We start from the raw sequence: 21,730 nt of genomic DNA on the forward strand, positions 1-21,730 counted from the left end.
GTATATAACATATATAAACAAGGCACTTTTTCACTTGAATAGACTATTATATTTACAGTAGATATCACTTGTCTTTTCCACACCGGCTCATGCTGTAATGTCATACACAAATGTTTTGTTTATCACACTTTAAAAACCCTGCATGTTCCTTGCAGTAAAACAAATAAAATCCATATGACCTCTAATTCCCAAACATTGTTATACAAGTTTAAATTGTGGAGGGGAAAAGTGTATAGAGACTATAAAGGAGGGACAAGTATCTCTGGTTTTACAGAATTTTAAAATATATTTATTAAATTGTTTATTGTGACTTTTCCAAATTTATGATTTCGCAATATTGAAGGGTTTCCACTTATTCTGGCTAGTTAGAGAAGCATATATTGAAGTGGCCCACAAGCTTTGTTCTCTTTATTTTTAAGTATCTTTTTAGTTCTTCTTCTCATGGAGAATGTGTTGTATGATTTTTACATTTTGTTTGCGATATCACAGATTGAGATGGCCCAGAAGTTGTTGAATTCAGATCTGGCTGAGTTAATATCGAAGATGAAACTGGCCCAACAGTATGTCATGACAAGGTAGGTACCAACACCACAGATGTATTCAACTGATGATGGTGATTTACTGCTCACAGCACCGGTGACCTGCTGTTTTCTGTGTTCTGGACAGTTTACAAAAGGACTACAAGAAACACATGCTAATGGCAGCTCACGCCCTCGCAGTCGACGCCAAGAACCTGCTGGATGTCATCGACCAATCACGACTCAAGATGATCAGGATTTAATCAAAACGAGAGGGGGTGTGGCCCCGGGAGTTTCTGTTGCTGTGGAGATGGAGAAGCTCTCGGCCAATCACAAAGAGAACATTTAGATGGATGTCAGTGACGGACGGATAAAAAACATGAACTGATGGACAGCAGACATGACTGAGGGAAACTATCGCCCCCCTCTTCGCCTCCCTTAAACATTCACAGTTTCCTTTTTCCTCTCTCTCTCTGGTGACGCTCATGTTTTGGGTCAATATCTGTTGTTTTGTACTTTTGTTGCATTATTTGCTTTTTGTATCCAGAGAAACGCTCTTCTACCCCATCACGTACCCTCAAAGATGAGTTTTTTTTTTTTTTAAATCATCCATTATTTCTTTTTAATTTTTAAGTGAATCACACAAAGGTTTCAGAGGACTGCAGAGATGTTTCGGAGAAGGGACGCACCGAAATCTGCCACATAGACACGACTAACTCGCTCCACATATGCAGGATGTAACAACTGGAACTGAAGAGCCAGGATGAGGACGATAATGAAGATGATATGATAATGTTGTTGTTTAAACATGCTTTTTATATCATTTTTTATTATTATTATTATTATTATTACTATTACTATTTTCAGCCTTGAGTCTCACAGTATGTCACTGTCAGTGTTTCAGTCTTCCTCTTACATTGTATAGGCAAAAGTCTGGATTTACAGCTCCTCATAAATGTCATATTTTCATCTCTTTTTTTCTTCTTCTCTCTTGATCTCGGACATCAAGAGATGGCATACAAATGAAATATGAAAGTAAAATTTTGAAGAACAAACTAAATGTCACAGGCCACTTTTTTAAGTTAACATCCATAGTAAATACACAAAGAAGCTATATTTTTAACATGTTTCTGAGGCATGAATTGTTGGTGAATAAGGGGAGAGGGAAGAACATGTGGAAGTGAAGGGAGAGAGGTGGAGGGAGGGTGGTTTTTTAAATTACAATGGAGGTGCTAATTATACTGTACAGCAGGTCACCCTGTGCCAAATGAACTGCAGTTGACTAAAAAGGATCATTTCACACTTAAATGCTCTGTCATTGGTTTACTCAGTAATTCAAGAGCAGCTTTTGCAGCAACTCACCTGTCATTTTTGCATCTTTTTCTTCAGAAATGTCAAATTCATGTTGGTTAGTTTAATGCTTGCTTTATACATTGAAGGCTTGCTGTGTTGTGGCATCCGTCATGTTGTGGGTTCCTTCTGTCCCATTTGTCTTTACACAAATGGTCACTCGACAAGATGCAGTGCAAGCTTTCACTTACACCCGCTTTGTCAAATTTCCTTCGGTTTAATCGATCCAAGAAATTGGATTTTCAGGGACATCTTCAGAGTAGAATTCAACATTAATAATAATCTGTAAAGCTTTTTAGGGGGTCGATTACAGAGTTTAACCTGAACACTTCCTAAAAACAACAGCGACAGATACACACCGAAAACGCTCTTTATCTCTCCTCCATCAGTCCTCCTGTTTTCATTTCTACCTCCCTCCACTGGAGTTATTTATACCTTTTACTCCCCTCTCTTCTCCTGCTCTGTCACCCCTACATTTTCTCCCTCTGTTAACCATCCCTCCCTGCGGCTTCCTCTCCTCCCTCTCTGATTCCCTCTCCATTCCACTGTTCCCTTTCCCCTGAGGTGAGCAGTATTCTCAGGAAGGAGCCACATGTATAGTTGCTAAACCAAGCAAATAAAACACTGTTATCATTATGAAATACTTTCTGAGTCTGTTTCCCTAATTGTGTCTGTCCCTGATCTTAAACTTATAATATCTGTTCTCAGGATTTGTGTGGTAGAATGTTAAATTTGGAGTGACCAAATCCAAATTATATAAATGCAGGACTTAAGATGTACTTATTTGTGATGCTCAAAATGTATTTATTAACACAGACTTCACAGGATAGTTGAGTGTGAAAGGTCATCCTTTCAGTAGTTTGACAAAACCAAACTCTTAAGGTCCTCTTACAAGCTCTGTCCTGAGCTTTCAACTCCTACTACAAGTGAGCAAACTCCATCCGCTGAAGAAGAGAAATGCTGTTGTAAAAAGTAAAGAAAAGCCAGGACCTTGAGTTAAGATCAGGTCACTGGATAGGGAGGCATTCTGCAGCAAACGTCAAACAAGTTTTAAATTGGTTTCTCTGCTAAGCCTGCTTCTGTAGGGTGAATAATGTCATGACAAGGTAGGTACCAACACCACAGATGTGTTGAACTGATTTACTGCTTACAGCACCAGTGACGTGTTGTTTTCTGTGTTCTGGACAGTTTACAAAAGGACTACACTAAGTTTAGTTCTTTCATATTTCCAACTTTGTTTCCTGTTTTTTTTGTCATTTTCACCCATAGGTATCCATGGGTATCCATGTGCAAAAGGGGGACCACTGGCTAACACGTTAATTGTGAGCGTTTTGCTCATTGAATATATTCACACAGTTCTGGGAGATTTTCATAATAGGCACATATAAGGAAACCTGTAAACCGGTAGTTAGATTTTATACATACTGTCCACAGACGCGGAGTAGAGGCGCATGCTAGTTGGATTCAGCACTCCAAAGGGATACGGGGGGCTATGTTTCTCTTCCGTTTTACGTTTCACCGTAAATGTAACAAAAATACATAAACATGTTTCCGCCCGGTTTCGAACCGGGGACCTTTCGCGTGTGAGGCGAACGTGATAACCACTACACTACGGAAACTTGTGCTTACACTGTGCTCTCAAACATACTATTGAAAACACCATGGACAAACAATTTGCGCGAACTACTACATTTCTCATCGGTACTGTAATTCACACGGTTTAAATTGGTTCGATTCATGTGAGGATGTGATGATTTTCTTTTTTTTTCCTTCAGAAAAACATTAACATTGACGTTACTTTGCAGGAGCTCAAACCTCTAACTTAGCCATTTTCAGACAAGAGGAAAAGCTAGTGAGCAAAACATTTTTCATTACACAGCTTGGCCTGTCAACAGCAGATGCGCGTGTAACGTTATTTGTGTTTACCCCGCACAAAAATGAATAAATGCAGATCATGATGGGTTCAGGTAGCTAATCTAAAATAGATCATCTAGTCTACTACATAAAAGCCAAGTACAGCATGTTTAATTGTAGGCCTTTTTGCACTGCACAAGGCTTAAGGACCACTTTTTAAATCTCTTGCCAACAAACGCAATATAAAATTTTCAATATATATATAATAATAATATTATCTCTATTGACTCAAGTTATGGCTCTTATACTGTAAAACTTCAAAAAGCAGTCCCAATTACACGCCTGTCCCTTCTACTGGTCTGCTGTGGCTACACACATAAATGGTCTTAATTAGACACCTGGTCTGCTTTTTATTTGAGTTCATTAGAAGTATAAAACCTCTTAAAACCCACTGGGTTGCCCTCTTGAGCTAGTGTTGCTTAGAATGTGTACAAAATAAACGTTTAAACTTTTATCAATCTGGAAATGCACATCAGACCGGTTAGATTCTCCACAACTCAGTCATTTCATTTCACATTTACAATTTTTAGTAGCCTTCCTCCAATCTTTGCTGAGCAAGTTTTGTACAAAGGGAATAAAAGGCCTGTCCCAAATATAAACCTGGGTGCATTCAGTTTTACAGTACCTGGTAAACCACATTCTCATTTTATGAAGCTATGGACAGCATTTTCCTCCAGTGTTTATAGATCGTCTTTAATTCTCTACCTTTATTACAAAAACACTTATCCACCTCCTTAAACTTATTCACGAGTCATTATTGTGCCTTTAATAGGTGGACAAAATATGTTACATTAGGAGGATAAGCAGTAACAGCTCACAGACTACAAAAAAATAAAATAAACACTGTTGGTTGATGTCCCCTAAAGCTCAGAGACTTGGTAAGGGTTAGGGTTATGCATGTATGCAATTACAGCGGCAGTGTCTGTAGCAGAGACCATCACAGGAAAGAACAAAAATAGTCAGACAAGGCAGAAATCATTTTTGTAGTTTTATTGGTTTTTTTCTTAAAAAAGAGCCGTTTTAATCGAAGAGACCGAAGCCCATGTCATCGTCAGACTCCTCAGACTCTTCCTTCTTCTCCTCTTTCTTCTCCTCTTCCTTAGCTGTGGGGGCAAACAGGACAGGGTATGGTTAACAAAATCCTAGATGTACATGTATGTCCTTTTTAAGCAAGCTCTGGGAGATCTGACAAATAAACACGTGACAAGTGAGCAACTGGCTTTTCACCTTGACCCCTATAAGATGATATGCTGGTAGTTCTAGCTTAACTAGACCAGTACTAGATTAAGAAAATTATACATCACTTAAGTTACTAAACTGTTCCTAGTTCTACAATTCAAAAGCATGATATTCTCTCCCTGAGGAAGTCAGGTAAGCCTCATCTCCTCCCACTGTATCAGTCACATTATCAAGTATATTCCTATTATAGTGTTGCTGTTAAACACTTAACTGTCTTGAGCATTTGCATGTTACACCTATCTAAAACCCTCTTTCCACTTCAAACCACTGTTTGGCCAGTTACCTGGGGCGTCACCAGCAGCAGCAGCAGCAGCTCCTGCAACAGGGGCTGGAGCTCCACCTCCGGCGCCGACGTTGCAGATCAGGCTGCCGATGTCAATGCTGGTAAGAGCCTGCCAAATGACAACAATCACAGGTCAGGATCACTTGTTCTGGTGAGTGATGCACAAACCTACAGTACTAAAAGGTGTAACACCATTGTTCTCATATAGAGAAACCGCTTCTGCAATTTAAGTTCGAGAAATAACTTATACTAACCAAACTCCAGTATGAATTTGAAACCCTACCCAGTTCAGTCAAATCCTCTAAACAGATCATTTGCAATCTCTTAATTCCGTATGTTGTACCAGTGTTTCTGCCAAGTTGTCAGCAATGACACACCAACACGTTAAATCCCAACATGCTGTCAGGTGAAAGCTAAGCAAACTTTCAACTTCACAATTGCAGACTTAAATGCTGATTACAAAGACTGAGAGTGAACACGTCCTAATAAGATCCGCACGTACTGCACCTACCAGATCTCATTCATTATTAGACACGATAAACACTGCAAAAAACAATCATGAGTTCTGCCTGTATGCTTCCACTTCAGACATGAAGACCCAGACATAACTCCAACCATACCAATCCATAAATCGTGGCACAGCAGCAATTTACGTAAAACATGTTGACAGTGTGTGTATGATGTTCTCACCTTGGCAAACAGACTTGGCCAAAAGGGCTCCACGGTGACTCCAGCAGCCTTGATAAGAGCGTTCAGCTTGTCCTCCTACAGACACAGAAAACAAGCAATTTTTAGCAAACCTACTTCATTCATCCTCAAATAACTAAAAGTGATTTTAAGCAACTTTTCAGTAAACATACTATTATCACAAGTCTTCAGTTACTGTTTCACATTAATTTGTCTGTGGTAGTTAGACATGGTAGTTATGCTTGTCAAAACTAAGGATACTGAAATTTAACAGACAGCTTCTTTGATAATCAACTAATCTTCTGGGTCCAGCTTGATTTACAAAACAATTTGAACACATCACCTTTGAGTCCGATAACTCATTCATAAGAACTATGCAAATCAATGTTTTTATTTTATTTATTGCAATCCTGCCATTTATGCAGCTTATGCAAAGATTGTTTATTGCTACACCACCAGGATTACTACATTATCTGGGACATGATTTAACGTTATGCAGCGGTTCGCACATTACAGATGTTGTGCAGCATCCACGTGCACCAAACACATCAGGACAACGTTAGACGACCAACTATTGTGTTATGATAGATAAAGCAGACACTAGAAATAACGTTACACAGTATTTATCTAACGTTCACGCCTTTTTCACAGTGATACCCTTCTAAATATAAAAGCAAGGTGTGCCGCCGAGGATATTTTCTAGCTTAGCATTAGCCGGTTCCTGTCATTGAGTGAATGACTTGTCTCTAAGTTCAACTCTTAACGTTAGTTTAGATGTTTAAGACGTGCTGCGAGTAACAACTACAACCACATGTTGAAGATACTCATGAATGTCTCAGAGCTGCCCTGAAACGTGGCGTAAATGAACGTTAACGTTAATGTCAGCAACAAGCATTCCGCCATTTTGGCCGGTAACGTTAACTTATATGGGACAGTTTGGACACCCGAACACCTAAATTTGTACTTTAAAAGAAAAAAAACTATCCCTGTTTGACAACAGAGTCATTACTCTCATCTTTATTATTCAGGGTATACCCCTCCAGCACGAGACTGCCGAGGACCCAGTTAAGAAGTACTGGCTGATCTGTCAGGGGTAAACCGGGACACTTACGGTGACGGTCACTTCATCGTCGTGGAGGATCAGAGCAGAGTAAATGCAGGCGAGCTCGGACACGGAGGCCATTGTAGATGTTAGATTTTATGTTTGTCGCGTTGGATGCCTAAATTTGATGGTGCTAGTCGCCGGATTGCGGGCCTTAGCTTCGGATGAAGAACCAAACACCTTAGGCACGTTATCTTCCTACAGCGGAAAAGGAAAGAGAGAAGGCGGGAACTTCCTACATATACTCTGCGTCAGGGCTGCGTGTTTCCAACGTCATTACGCCGAAGACAGACGTAGTCCACGTTAAATGGGGTCGCTTTTCAATCCGGAAAGCTCCCACTGTCTTTCCTTTGAATTGATTATTTTGGTAAAAATCAGTACAATTACATGAAACAAAAGCTTCTATACAATTAAACACTTAATCTGAAATATTCTCCTTCTTATAATATATTTACATTACATGTACTCATTTGACAGACACTTTTATCCAAAGCAACTCACATTTAAGGAACAACATACAAGTATCAATAAAGTAGGAGATCTACAAGTGACAATAGACACAAGTAAGAGCAACAATAAATGCTAGTGTAGTGTTCTGTATCAATGAAGTTGAAGTAAGGGTTAATAAATAGAGCAAATAATACAAGAAAAGTGTAAGAAGAAGAGCACAGGAAGTGTCATCTTTCCAAGGCAATTCATGCACACCTACTTTTTCTTAAATATCTTTAAATAAATTATTATAGCTATATATATTTATTGTATCTTTTATTTATACGTAAGTTTAAATAAATCACATGACATGAGTTTTAAGTTGAATACTAGTTAGTATTATGTACTAAAGGTCTAAATGTGCACAAATGGTGCACTTTATCAAACCTCTAGTGCAAGTCTATATGCATGCTTTGTGTAGTTCCTGCTGCTATCACTTAAAACGCAAAAGTGTCAAGAATATGTACAGAGGAAAATGTCTTGATGGTTTAGATTCACTGCAATTAACATGATCAGTCAGTCGATTTTATTTCATCTCAATCAAAAACACAAACATTACAATAAGAAATAACATTTCAAGGCAAATCTTTTCAAGCTGCATTTACACAGGAACAGAAAACCCGCACTGGATCTTTGTACACAGACCTAATATATTCTGATATCTGAAAATGTCTGCTGATCCCAAGATGTCTTTCTATTTAAAATAAAATCCAACAACATAACATTACAACTATGGCAATGAAAGTGGAAATGTGACTGAAAATCAGGATGTAGTAATACTTTCCTCAAGTCTTGGATATTCATGGTTTCCCTCACAATGTCAGTGTCTATTTAAAAACATCAGATGGACCATTTATGGTGAACGTAGAAAGCTCACAGACAGTTTAAAGAACCATTCTTGCATTTGGCACTAAAGTATCTTCTTGGCCCTGATATGTAAAGAATACTTGAGTAGGTAAAACTAGAGTGGATGGAAAGAACATTATGGCTTTCAGTGGTACCCTCTTCTTAAAAGGTGAAGTGATATATTTTGTTACTTTTAAAAAAAAATATTTATTTTTTTTACCCATCTCAGTAATTTTTAAGCATATATACTCTCACTTCAACAGGTAGGTAAAACAGGGTCCTTTGTTCTGGAATTGGTCCCAGGGGTAATATTACGTTAGCTTTGTCTACATGACAATTTGGGATAAACATTTTAAACACATGGAACATGTCCACACATGGATATGTTACACATTCATGCCAATAAAGCTAATTTCAATTGAATTGAATTGAATTGATATGTTCTGAGAGGCAATTCGTTTACAGCCTTTTCACTGAGCAATATTTAAACATAATTAGCATAATTTCATACAATTTCTAGAAAAGCACACTGCATCAGGGATATTTAACTGAGCAAACAATACATCTACTTGTTGTCCACATGTCTCAGTACTGCCCACCTTTGCCTAATGCAGCTTTCATGTATATATCGGAGTTACTGTAATTACCAATTTCCGACTTGTAAATAGGGTTCACGTCAACAAAACCGACTGCTTATGGAATGATATAGAATAATAATATGGAAAAATCTATCAATTTAGGTATTGGTTCTTCAAAGCAGTCTGACCCATGCTCTTCTTAAATGTACTCTGTCAGTTAATTGGAATTTGTAAACATAAAAATGTTTAAAATAATAAAAATCCCTTTTTCACAGTGCAAAGAAAATTCTGAAAAAGAACAAATTCACAGTGGGAGTCCTACTCAGTGTAATAAATCAATTTTCCCTCACTGCAGCTAAGCACAACCAAATCAGTATTTGCAGACACCCAAAGATGGAAACCAAGGTAAAAAATCTCCAATGATTGGGGATAGAGCAGTTCAAACAGACAAGAGATGTGACTGGTTTTGTGGATTGACATGATGTTTGAGAAGAAGGGACGGGCAGAATTTATGGCTCAGAAGGCTCAAAGTTTCCACCATGTCGTCATATGATAGAGTCAGTATCAGTATTACTACTACTCTTTCATACCAAAGGTGACCTGTGGTAAACAGGGTCATAGTCGTGAGCAGGGTGCTGGCCATTCAGAAACAAGTTTTTTCCAGGTTGTTGTGTCAGTTTGTAATGGATCAGAGATTTATCTTATCGATTTTCCGGCCCTGTCACACACAAAAAAATCCCTCTCCAGACTGCAAAAGACAGATAAGCAGATGTTGACCTTTAAACACTTTGCACTATGGGACGGGGTGAAAAAGTCACAAACCGCAAGGATGTTGATGCACCTGGCCCATTTACATCTAGCTGACTGGAAACAAAAACATTTTTTCAGGTGCCTCTGGACCGTTAAACAAGCTCAGCGGATACCAAATGAGATCAGTGGATGCCAGTGGACCGTAGACAAAACCTGCAGATTCCATATCATGGAAGCCAATAACCCGTCTATCCTCTCTAGTCCTTGTGAGTCTTTCCTTTGGGTTTTTCGTCATATGAAACTCCATATTCGTTTACTCTCGTTTTGTCCACTGGGTAGAGCCTGGGGGAAAGGGGAGAGAGAGATTTAGATGAGAAAACTTTTGGGTATGTTTAGTTGGTGACTTAGGTATCTGTGTTTGTGTGTGCGTACCATCTCTGGTAGAGGTAAATCAGAAACACCACATCGTCTCTGAAACAGGCCAGTCTGTGGGACGTTGGCATGGTGATGATGAAGGCAAACACATCGTCGATGAAGGTATTGAATGCCTGTTAACAATGAATCAATAAGTCAATTTTTTAAACACACCAATCACTAATAAGGAAATAAAATAATCTATTTAGCATTTGAAAATTACAATGCAGAAAAATGGTTATTATTTCAAACATAATTCAGTATCTGTTAATTATCTGTGATAGAACAGCTTAAGCTTTAAGCTGAAAATCTGGAGATTGATTGGTTAGTATCAACATAACATCAAATCTCTAAATCCAGACTAACCATTTATTAAAATGTATTAATCAGCACTCCCTGAAGTGATTAAATAACTGACTGACTGAAGTTGTGTTCTCACCTTGTATGTAAAGGCTTTCCAGGGCAGGTGGGCCACAGATTTCAGCTGTTGAATTAAGCATAATAAGTCAAAACTTTGAAGCAATATCGGAGCAATTTCATGCTTTAGCATGCACACTTTTCAAGAAGATTTGGAGCAGCTAAAAGGTTCCCTGTGGAGTTTTAGACCTCTTGTAGCGCCATGAAGCTTTTCTTCTATGTTTTTCTAATTTCTACCACTGGTGTCTCACTACGCCATGGATCTTCAAGTGGCGGTAACACGGCAAGATTTGCCATTTAAAAAACTTTAAAACTCGACTTTGCAAATGTTAAACATAACTTTTGTTCTTTTACAAGGCATCTTTTCTTTAACCTTCAACATTACATGTAGAAGTTATGATAAATGGGTTTTGTCCATTACCACATTTTATGAAAACCACACACACACACACACACACACACACACACACACACACACACACACACGTTGATCATGATGAACTGACCTTATAGTTGACAAACAGTTGAGGAAGCATGAAGAGGAAGCCAAAGGCATATACACCTGAAATGGTCAAGAACATATAGAAGAAATAATGGAAATCAATATCACAAGGTTGTTATCACTGGTTAACTTATTTGGTAAAAAGTGTTTTGTCCACTGTGTTAAGAGTTTAAAAAAAGCTTACCATTGACCAAACTGTTGATCAGCCACGAGTACCAACTAAAACACAGAAATAAAGGGAGATAATCATGTAATGGCTGGTGAGACTGATAATTAATCGTGATAAAACTTGAGCATGGTATTTACACGCACAGACCCCTACCTCTTATATCGAAGGAATATTAGAGCGTACACAGCCCCTCCAATGCACAATGGGTAAAGGAGGTATGAGAGATACTTCATGGCCTACAGAGAAAAAAAAGGGGCATAACAACTCGTGTACAGTGTTACAACACAATCTATACTGTCAAGTATAAACATTCAGTAAAGTAATTACCTGATTCTAACTAACAAATGGAAAATTTTATAATTATTTATCAAATAATTCTGGACTACAAGGAGAGATACCTCTTTTTTTTTGTTTGGCTGAACAATAAAGCTGTCCCGGGTGTCACAATTATAGCTTATGGAAAAATCTCCAATAAAATGCTTTAATGATGATTGAAATTAATGTCTCGAATTAGAAGTGTCTTACCAGAGTGTCGTACTCTTCTGTTCTCCTCTCGGATTCATCCAATTTCCCAAACTGTTCCACAGAAAAGACAACAAATACCCACATTTATTTTCTTCATCTATACAGCTGGTAGGTGATTGGAATCTTAACCATGGGAAAATACTGTGGCCATTAGATCTGCCCATTGAGGCACTTAATAAAGGCCAATCGTCTTTATTACATGTGTATTATCCTACCTACACTATTGCATAAAACATTTGTTTTGTTTATTTATTTATCAAGGCCCATATCATGGTTGTAGAGTGTGACTCTACAACCCGTCCTGCGCTTTCAGTTTCAACTAACAGTAATTTCGTAGAGAGCTCTTTTACAGCAACAGGCAGAGAAACTGAATAAAATCTACTCAAAGAAAGCTGTGCACAGGATTTACAGGAAATTGTACTGATGGTTCACATATCAATTCATTTACCACTGACAAACAGTCAGTTAGTGTAGAGCAACCTAGATAGGCAAGATTTGATAGCAGAAAATAGATCAACCCGTGACACACACAAGCACACCTACCAGGAATGATGGTTTGCCTCCTTTCCAGAAAACCTGAATCTTAAAGGCCTTCTTCACTTTCCATACCTGCAACAAAAACATACCCAAAACACAGAATATCATGCATTAATCAACAGGAATCATATAGTGTATTCTTATAAACTCCACATAACATCAAAATAATGGTGTTTAGTGATATTTAGATGGAGAATTATATCAAAGAGAGGGGTGTCTCATTCAGTTCTCAGTCATTGGTTGGACATTGTCTCAGCACACAGGGAAAGGTCAAACTGAAATCTGAGGGCAAAATATTACACTGTGTGTGAAATCTATTTTATTATTCTTACCTACACCAGCCACTAAAACAACATCAGGTCCAAGATTACAAATTTACCAATACTTATTTTGAATAATTTATTAATAATAATATAATTGAATAATATATAGATTTAATTGCATATATTTAAAGAACACATTCTGATTTTAAACTATCTTTTCAGAGATATCAGATATACTTCTATTGTGGTAACAATTGAATTCATGTACATGTTTCTATTTAGTTCTGAATGTAATCGAGTGTGTATTTACGTGTTTTTTTAAATGTTTGCTTCCGGTGTGTACTTACTTCAATGATAGAGCCAATGCCAGCTGGAATAAGGACAAGCAAGCTGGTCTGCTCGTCAAACAAATAGAAGAAAATCACTATGGTGCTGAAACATCGCCAGAGCACTGGAAGATAAAACATGCAAAATGTTATGCTGCGATTGCTTTGTGTTGATCGCTGGTGAACTATTAATCCTTCAATTATTCCTGTCCACACCTATATTGTCATATTCTATACTCTGAAAATCCATAAATCACGTTGTCGCAAAGTGTCGGACCTGAGGATATACACAGTTCCAGTGCAGGAGAAAGATCTGGCCAAACAATTCAGAAACTATTCAGAAATATTAAGTATAGACCTCTTGTTCTGCTAGCTAACTCTGCTGCAATTACTTTAATTGTGCACGGCCCCTGCCAAAAATAAACAGTAAATAAATAAATATATAATGCAGAAAACAATGCTTGGGGTGATATACAAATTGTATCATCTCGTAGTTTGTCCAGCAGAGAGCACTCCGACTCCACTGTTTACAGCACTCTCAATCAGCACTGTCAGCAGCACATGTAGCGTCATCACAGCTGAGCAGACGGTGGTGCGAATGGAATCAATCGGTGTCGTTACGGTAAGTTGCTAACTAGTTTGTGAAATGCATACTGGAAAGTTCATCATTTTCCTTTTATATTTCCATTTATAACTTCTATATAAATTGTAACCCTTCCATGACAACCGCCATGTCATTCATGCTAATCACACCTGTTTGATTGAAGATTGGTGATTGACATGTCCACAACATTTTGATAAGCAAGAAAAAAAGTGTTTCACATTGGGTGTTTAATCTGTTGAAACAATGGTTCGGAGTACTTGTACATTTCATTCCACTGCAATATTTTATACATAAAATATATGATTTAAAAAATGCCCTTGTTAAAAATGCCAAGTTTAAGTAAATGTTATTTTACTTAAATATTCTTTAGTAAAAGTTATTTGCTTAATAAAGCAGCCTTCTGTGTACCTTTGCATTCATCGGTACACAGGTCTATTTTCAATCCAGCTGAAAAATTCACTATATTTTTCCCCACATCCGTAAACAGTAAATCTTTCCCCTCTAAAATCAGCATCGGTCTCAAAAAATCCCATATCAGTGGGGCTTTACTGTTGTTTTGTTTTTTTCTGAGCAGAAGGAGGCAGAACGCAACATCGGGCCACCCAGCAGTCCAATCTCACCTAGTCAGATTTTACTACAAAAACACCACTGATTCCAGGTTACCTGTAGATTCACTTGTTTCAAACATTTTTCAGAGGACTGACAATTACACATACTTTACATGCTCAACAAATCTTTTATTGTTTCATGTCCAATATTATGTTTTTCATTGTTTGAACAGTGTATCGGCGGGTCAGTGAAAACAAAGTTACCTACCTGCTTTGCTGGACATTCCCACCATGCTTTTCTTCTGTTTCCAGAAGCTGATGTCGTTCTTAAATGCAAGGAAGTCAAAGAGGAGCTGAAAAAGCAATAGGCAGGACATAAGTTTTTTTCATCACTCAAATTTGTCAAACTACACATTAATGTTAACTGTTTATTTACATTTATTCATTTAGCTGACGCTTTTATCCAAAGCGACTTACAATTGCTATATACACTGTATGTCAGACGTCACACGCCTCTGGAGCAACTAGGGGTTAAGTGTCTTGCTCAGGGACACAATGGTGGATGGGTCACAGTGGGGGATTGAACCCGGGTCTCTCACACCAAAGGCATGCGTCTTATCCATTGCACCATTACCACCCCTGTTTATAATCAGTACACCACTTTCTCTTTCTTTCACTATGGAGGCTTCAAAACATAAATTTTTTATGCTTATGGTAAAGATGAAAGCCAAGAGTAGGTAAAAGTTAGCTTTGTACAAATACATTACCTCAGAGGTTCTCAAACTTTTTTCTTCCCCACCCCCCTTCAGAAGCCAAAAAAAGTTGATGCCCCCCACCCCAGCAAAATTGGATATCATTTTTATCAATCATTAACAATACAGGCGATTAAAATAAATAACTTTTGTTTGTTTATGCCACCACATAAATCATGTTCATGCAACTTTAGGTCAACATCCACGACCGCCCTGAAGTGACTCTACGTTCCCCCAGTTTGAGAACCTCTGCATTATCTAAAGCATACAGTACATAGACTCACAGCTCTGAATCAGACTTGCATCAATAACCGATTTGGTGGTTATACAACTTTAGAATTTAGGATTGCATGAACCTTTTTCGTTTGGCCTGTCATGGAGATTTTATGTACTGGTGGGAAAGTTCTACTTCAATATGCCTAATCAGGAACGTATTCACATGGTATTATGTCAAGATATCTCTATTCCATGTTCTTCTGTTCTACTGTAATGTGGTGCAGTGCTCTGTATTTAAGACTTACATGGAAGGCAGCTACAAAGAAGGTGAGAGCCAGAAAGTACAGGTTGGTATCCACAAATATTCCTTTAATCTCATCAGCATCCTTTTCTGTGAAACCTGCAACACATACAGGCACGCAAATATACATGTATTAAAGTACAAGGTGTCTAGACGATGTGTATGTGTGTGTGTGAGAGACAGATTAACATACCAAACTGCTGCAAAGAGTAAACAGCGTCTTGCATGTGGATCCAGAATCGTAGCCTCCCCAGAGAGATAGAGTCGTAGGAGATGGTCAGTGGGAGCTCCATGGAGGTACTGTTAATCTCCTAAAGGTACACACACACACACACACACATTATATTACATAATCAGCTTCTAAAGTATTACTGTTCTCATGCTCTTTAAAGTTTATATGTGATATGACAGATCAACATAATCTTATTTTATGGAGTCAACATCTTGTTCTCCAAATGTCTGTTAACTATTAAGATACATGCTTTCTCTGTGATAATCAGGTGAGAACAGACAGGAAGCAATGTGTGGCTGGGGTCAGTTAAACCAAAATCAACAAGGATCTGGTTCATCATATTAGCCTTGAGTCATTGAGTCACAGTGTGTTTGCATGTTCATTTAAACAAGTTCAGTAAGAAAATGAATAACAAAAAAACATTGTGCATTTGAGAGCTGCCAATGACAAACCACCCGACAGTCAATTACAGAGTTTTCTATAATATTTATTTAATTGTAAAAGCTTACCACAAGGTCCTTGACCCGATTGCTGAGCTCATCAACAAACAGCAGAGGTAGATAAACCATCTTCTTACCATTTTGGAATCTGAAACACAGAAAAATACCCTCTGATGCCTCTGGATCCTAATTAAACGTTCTTCTAATAGTTTTATCCATCTGTGCTGTTAGTTTCCATACTCCATTGCTCAAAAAAATCTGTCTCACAGTGCCTAAATATACCAGCATGCATTGTGTTTCCATGTGTGTGCGTTTATGTTTTTCTGTGTCCATCCATCTTACACTCTGAGGTATCTGTGGACATCACTAGGCAGGTATTCTTTGTCAAACATGAAGTGGTCGCCGACAATGTTGAGTGTCAGGCGGGAACGCCAGTGGGACGCTGGGTGATTTGACGTGGGACCACCTGCCGCAGGGTTAGCATCACGCCTTTTTTTCTGCTGGGCTTCTTCTTTCTGACCCTGTGTGATCACATAGACAGGTGAGTACATGAAAATATATAATCGATATGATACATATACTGTACTATATGTTCTGCAGTTAAAGGTACAATGTGTAAAACTTAAGACTACTCTACACCAGTCATTAGGGATATTCATACTCCAAAAAAATAGGGGGCAGCATATCACATATCAGGTCATAACTGCTGCTAACTTAATGGACCTATTAGCTGACTGACAATGGAACGAAGCTCAGAAGCCTGATCACGGCTGGACCAGGACCCTGACGGAGGCCAGTTTGACGACGTGGAATACATTACCGAGATGATTTATTGTCTTGCTGCTCACACACATTTCCCAGCTGAACTTGAATGTTTTAAACTTAAATTCTGGCCAAATCTTACACATTGAATCTTTAAACAAATTGGGTATTACAAAAATGTAAGTGGTCAGCAGAGTAGTTACAAATATTAATGATAATATTGCAAAATAAAACACCTGCTACAAAAAAGAACTAATACAAACAATTCATACATCATTCAAATAATTCTCAATGCACAGCTATAATAGACAAATAATTACAGTAAAAAGATAAATTAAAAATTAAAAGTATTTTTAGTTTTAGGTTTTTTCAGTGTATTTTTCCATTAGAGTTACAGTATACAAAACATTGCTATAATTAGTTTAAGCTCCTCCTTGTGCCCTTAAACGCCTACGTCTCTATTCAGAAAACATGTTCCCCTTTCACTTTCAGCCTGAACTATGGAACAGCCCAGTACCTGTGTTTGATCCTCTCCGGCTATCAAAGAGATTTCAGGCGGTTTAGGGACCATGTATGTGGTGAGCTGAGCCACCAAGTGGACCTGTCGGGGATCCTGCCACGGTGTGACGCCAGCTTGATGGACAAATATGAGTGCATATAAAGTTCCATTGTTACGGGTCTTCTTAGGGAGAGAGACATTTACTATCCTGGAGGGGGGAAAAAGAGGGAAGAGGGTGAAAGGAAGGATGGTATTTTTGGATATGGATATACTGTATATAGAATATGGCTTATGTATGCATCACACTTGGTTTCCTAGAAAATACCTTTAACGATTTTCATGTCTTAAAAACTTACATTATCAATGTCCTTTAAGAGATGTGTTTAAACTTTACAGTTCTTCAACAATAATTCCTTGTTATCATTGAAAAATTACTGCACTGAAGCACATTCAACATCTGTTAGTACCTAGCAAGACTGATATCCATTTATTTAAATAATGCAGGAATGCATTGGGGTTAATTAAAGCTAGTTTACAGCTTTAAATCTGACTTAACCAATCAGATCTGAGGACAGAGACAATCTTTTTCCCAGGTTTGTTACAAGTCAGTTCTATACTATGTGTAATCTGAGGGTCAAACAAACCTCTCAAACTTGCTGTCAACATCAAATGTTTCCTCTTTGTGGATCAGGGTATGTCCCCCCTCTGCATTGGGTCGCAGAGCGGTGTAGATACTCAACTGGATACGCACACAGAGGTATTACAGATATTATTACATTCATACAGTACACCACTGGCCTTGCTCACCACCCACACAGACAGAAAACATACTGGAATCAAAACTGAACATCCATCCCTGCACATTACTGACCTGCAGTTTTGGGTTCCCTGCCAAGAAGGGTGTGATACAGTTGTCACTTTTGGGGCTGTCGCAGGGTTTAGTGTACACTATCCCGTACATTACCCAGCAGGTGTGAAGCACATACACCACAAACACCCCTACGACCAGGGTGGTGAACGATGTTTTCAGGAACATGATGCTAGCGTTGTCTTGTTACGTTGTCTCCCTTGACTAGCTATGGAGCAGGGCCATATGTCTGCAAATGAGGAGTTATAGACAGAAGCTTAGAGTAACGTTTGATGCTGATCCTGGAGGAGGAATAATAAACGCCAAAATCCATGCTGATGGTATTATATACGAAAGAAAGCTGCTGACTGTTCATCAGCTGGCAGATGCCTCTGTACTTAACTCTTGGCTAATTACCAACATGTCATCTGAGACATTAAATTACACTACATGGTCAAACCTATGCAGACACAACATCTCATTCCATAATGATCAATATACTACTGTCACAGCCTTCCCTCTTCTGGAAAGGTTTGCCACAACAGAGCCACAGAAAAAATATGTTAGATGGGACTGAGGCCAGGGCTCTGTGCAGGCCAGTCAAGTTCTTCCACTCTTTATGCATTTCTTTATGGACCTGGCTTTGTGCACGGGGGTAAGAGGACCTTCCCTAAACTGAAATTTTGTGTCCGCATTCCTTTGGCGTAAAACTATTTGACTTGCTTTCATGCATAAAACAAGTCTGTGACAAGCATTTCAGTTAGTACGAGAGCGATTGACAGAGCTTGCTTATTCAGTTATGTAATTGTTTTACTACACTACACTATTGTAGGTAGGCTAGAGGCAGTTCGAAGCCCTGTCACTCAAACTCTGAGACTCTTGCTGTCAAACTGTCCATATGGTGGTTTCTTTTTGATTCACGATCAAAAGCTTTGTTTCCTGGTGTCAGTGTTGCCGTGTGTAAAGATTTTCAACGTATTTTTCTCTCATATGTTATGGCATATGTTAACAGTAGAAATACAGACGTTAACGTTAAACCCACCGGTGTTTAAATCTGGCAGGCTGCAGGACACTCTCAGCTGGATCATTGGCTGTCCATTCACTTCATCGATCCTGCCATGCAGTTAACTGTTAGACGCGACGACATCGTTTCTTCAAAACCGTCCACCGTTTTTAGCTGAAGGCATCTGCTGTCTACTCTTCTGTCCTCTCCATTCAGGAAATACAAAGGTCTGTCCCCAAAAAATGCAAGTAACGTTAAGCGTGAGGTGGATTTACATTTCCGTCATTCACTTCCTGGTTGGTGTCTTGTACGGGATTTCGGGAGTGGTAACGCGAGACTTCACGTCACTGAGCTATGAACCTAGAGGGACAAATATGAACCGTGGATTTAAAACCATTGAACAAAATTGTTATTTACACCCAATAAACTGCTTTTATAAATGATTAAGTTCACACTGATTAAGTTGATTTAAGTTCACACTGTTTTAAGCTATGATAATAGACTAAGTAAATACAATAAATAAGTCGCGACTACACACCATTCTTTGCTCATGGACATGCACTGCCAGCTGGTTGGTTACACAAACATATATCATGAACGCAGCACGCTACTTTGAAAACGTTTCAATCACACTAGAAGCTTGTTGTTTAATGGAATTATCAATTCCTTACAGGATAGTTTTATGTGCGCGTCTTCCCACAAGCTATTTCCCCTTTTCTCTCCTTTTAAAATTGTCTGCCGTGACCCGGATTCGGACCGGTGTTGCTGCGGCCACAACGCAGAGTACTAACCACTATACGATCACGGCTGGCCGTCTTCTCTCCCATATCCAGGACAAAGAATACATACTGTGTTGAGTTAAAACTTGATTTGTTAACCAAGGTAAACTCCAGACACTTTATCTTCAGGGACATATTCGGTTGCTTAATACCTAATTTCTTAGCAGAAAGAGATTGGATTGATAACAGATGCTGCTCATAAATTAGAAATGCATTAAACTACTGGATAAATTATGTTTGTATTCTTATCTTAATATTTGCATGTTTAACGTATTATTTTTCATCACATTTTGCACCTGTGATAGGCTACTCTCGCAATGTTAAATCTCTTGTATGCAGAGTTGGAAGAAGTAGCCTGTACAGACCTTTTACTTAAGTAAAAGTAGCAATACTGCAGTGTAAAAATACTTTGTTACAAGTCCTGGTTTCAAAATCCTACTTAAGTAAAAGTACAAAGGAATTACCAACAATATATAGGCTATTTAAAGTACCAAAAAGTAAAATTTCTCATTATGCAGAATGAATCATTTCATAATCATATATAGCCTATTGTATAGCCTACTGGAATATAATCAGTGATACATTCATATGTAGGCCTACATTACTTTAATGTTGCAGCTGTTAAATCAGGGGGTTATTTTAATTAGTCTACTTTATAAAGCCTACTGCTTAACCTAAAATAATATAACCTAATATATTAGTTAATTTATGTCTGTATATTTTTTACATTTGATCTGTTCCTGCATTTGCAATTATAGAAAATAAATAAATAAAGAGTTGAACTTTTACTTTACATTACTTCGTCATGTAACAGGTCAAAGACAGGTCTGTTTACCTTTCCCTATGAACCAGTATCCTACAAACATATGTCTATGCATACAATCGAGGAACCTGTACTTCAACTTGTACTTCTTTGATTGACGCCTGGGTGAAGCTGGAGGTGACACTTTATCTTCTCACCTATCCACTTCGCCGTCTCCTTTTCAAAACTGACTGCCGTGACCCGGATTCGAACCGGGGTTGCTGCGGCCACAACGCAGAGTACTAACCACTATACGATCACGGCTGGCCATTAAGTCGGATGGTGAACCTGAACACCTGAACGTAAGCAACTTTATGGTTATAGACAATTTCGTCAGTTACCTTTGGATAAAAGTCGTCAGCTGCTGATTAGCTCACATTTTATTTTATTGGGTAATTAATAGGATATTAGCTTCAACATATTTTTAATTATTTAGCCTACTCAAAATAATTGTATTCATTCATAAAATTATCGTATTCATTTAATACAAATGTAAGAGAACATGCTTAAGAGTTTAACACAATGTCTTGGGACCAGTAAGAGCAATAACATTTTTGTTTCTGTGTTTGATGTTTGTAGATCTGAAAAATGTAGTCAGGTTTGAAATAAATTTTAAAAAACATATATTATGAGACTATACTATCCAATAACCATGTACATAAATCAGTGTGGTAGTTGTCATTACAGTATAGAATCTTTCAGAGACGATTATAAAGTTAATCCAAGCTCATCCAGCTTTGGTTGCATAAGACCTTCCTGTCATGAATGTTCCTCCTACACCAAAGCGAGGCAGCAAGATGTTCTGCACATTTTCCAGCTTCCCACTCTGTTCTTGTCCACCTGGGTGTTCCACCCAAACTTCCCTTCGACCCACATCAACCAAAACGGCCCAATTAACGAGATATAAACAGAGTTGTGGCCTGTCTATTATGGGACTATGGGCTTATTTTAATGCAGAAATAATCGATTTTCCAGCGTAGCAATGTAGAGAATCTTTTCCTGAACTCATATTAATTAAAAACACAGGTTATAAAAG

At 38.2% G+C, this 21,730-nt stretch overlaps 3 protein-coding genes and 2 non-coding genes across 18 annotated transcripts in view; 1 reads left to right on the forward strand and 4 right to left on the reverse strand.

The window, feature by feature from the left end:
• ptk2aa (protein tyrosine kinase 2aa) overlaps positions 1–2,511 on the forward strand; it is an 84,327-nt gene extending 81,816 nt beyond the window's left edge. For all 14 annotated transcript variants that reach the window (XM_046059791.1, XM_046059783.1, XM_046059786.1 and 11 more), the window contains one exon: positions 1,107–2,511. The gene's annotated coding sequence lies outside the window, so the exon portion shown is untranslated. The remainder of the gene's footprint in view (positions 1–1,106) is intronic.
• A 903-nt stretch (positions 2,512–3,414) lies between these two features.
• Positions 3,415–3,487, reverse strand: trnav-cac. Its single transcript has one exon. It is a non-coding gene; the product is annotated as a tRNA-Val (tRNA).
• A 1,270-nt stretch (positions 3,488–4,757) lies between these two features.
• On the reverse strand, positions 4,758–7,303 carry rplp1 (ribosomal protein, large, P1). The gene is made up of 4 exons (XM_046058568.1): positions 7,103–7,303; positions 5,995–6,069; positions 5,305–5,413; positions 4,758–4,885 (listed from the first exon to the last, which is right to left on the reverse strand). Exons 1-4 carry the CDS (start codon positions 7,172–7,174, stop codon positions 4,803–4,805), a joined length of 339 nt encoding a protein of 112 aa, XP_045914524.1. The 5' UTR covers positions 7,175–7,303; the 3' UTR covers positions 4,758–4,802.
• A 790-nt stretch (positions 7,304–8,093) lies between these two features.
• Positions 8,094–19,399, reverse strand: clptm1l (CLPTM1 like). Its single transcript, XM_046059397.1, has 18 exons — positions 19,153–19,399; positions 18,135–18,360; positions 17,908–18,002; positions 17,282–17,471; positions 16,345–16,523; positions 16,072–16,150; positions 15,524–15,641; positions 15,335–15,429; positions 14,330–14,414; positions 12,931–13,034; positions 12,327–12,392; positions 11,784–11,834; positions 11,412–11,494; positions 11,274–11,308; positions 11,094–11,149; positions 10,610–10,654; positions 10,189–10,304; positions 8,094–10,098 (listed from the first exon to the last, which is right to left on the reverse strand). The coding sequence occupies exons 2-18, from the start codon at positions 18,297–18,299 to the stop codon at positions 10,014–10,016; spliced, it is 1,647 nt and encodes a 548-aa protein (XP_045915353.1). The 5' UTR covers positions 18,300–18,360; positions 19,153–19,399; the 3' UTR covers positions 8,094–10,013.
• A 1,487-nt stretch (positions 19,400–20,886) lies between these two features.
• Positions 20,887–20,958, reverse strand: trnah-gug. The gene has a single exon. It is a non-coding gene; the product is annotated as a tRNA-His (tRNA).
• Between the last annotated feature and the right edge of the window lie 772 nt (positions 20,959–21,730).

This window comes from Micropterus dolomieu, linkage group LG09 (assembly GCF_021292245.1).
Source record: "Micropterus dolomieu isolate WLL.071019.BEF.003 ecotype Adirondacks linkage group LG09, ASM2129224v1, whole genome shotgun sequence".
In the NCBI taxonomy this organism is placed as follows: Eukaryota; Metazoa; Chordata; class Actinopteri; order Centrarchiformes; family Centrarchidae; genus Micropterus; species Micropterus dolomieu.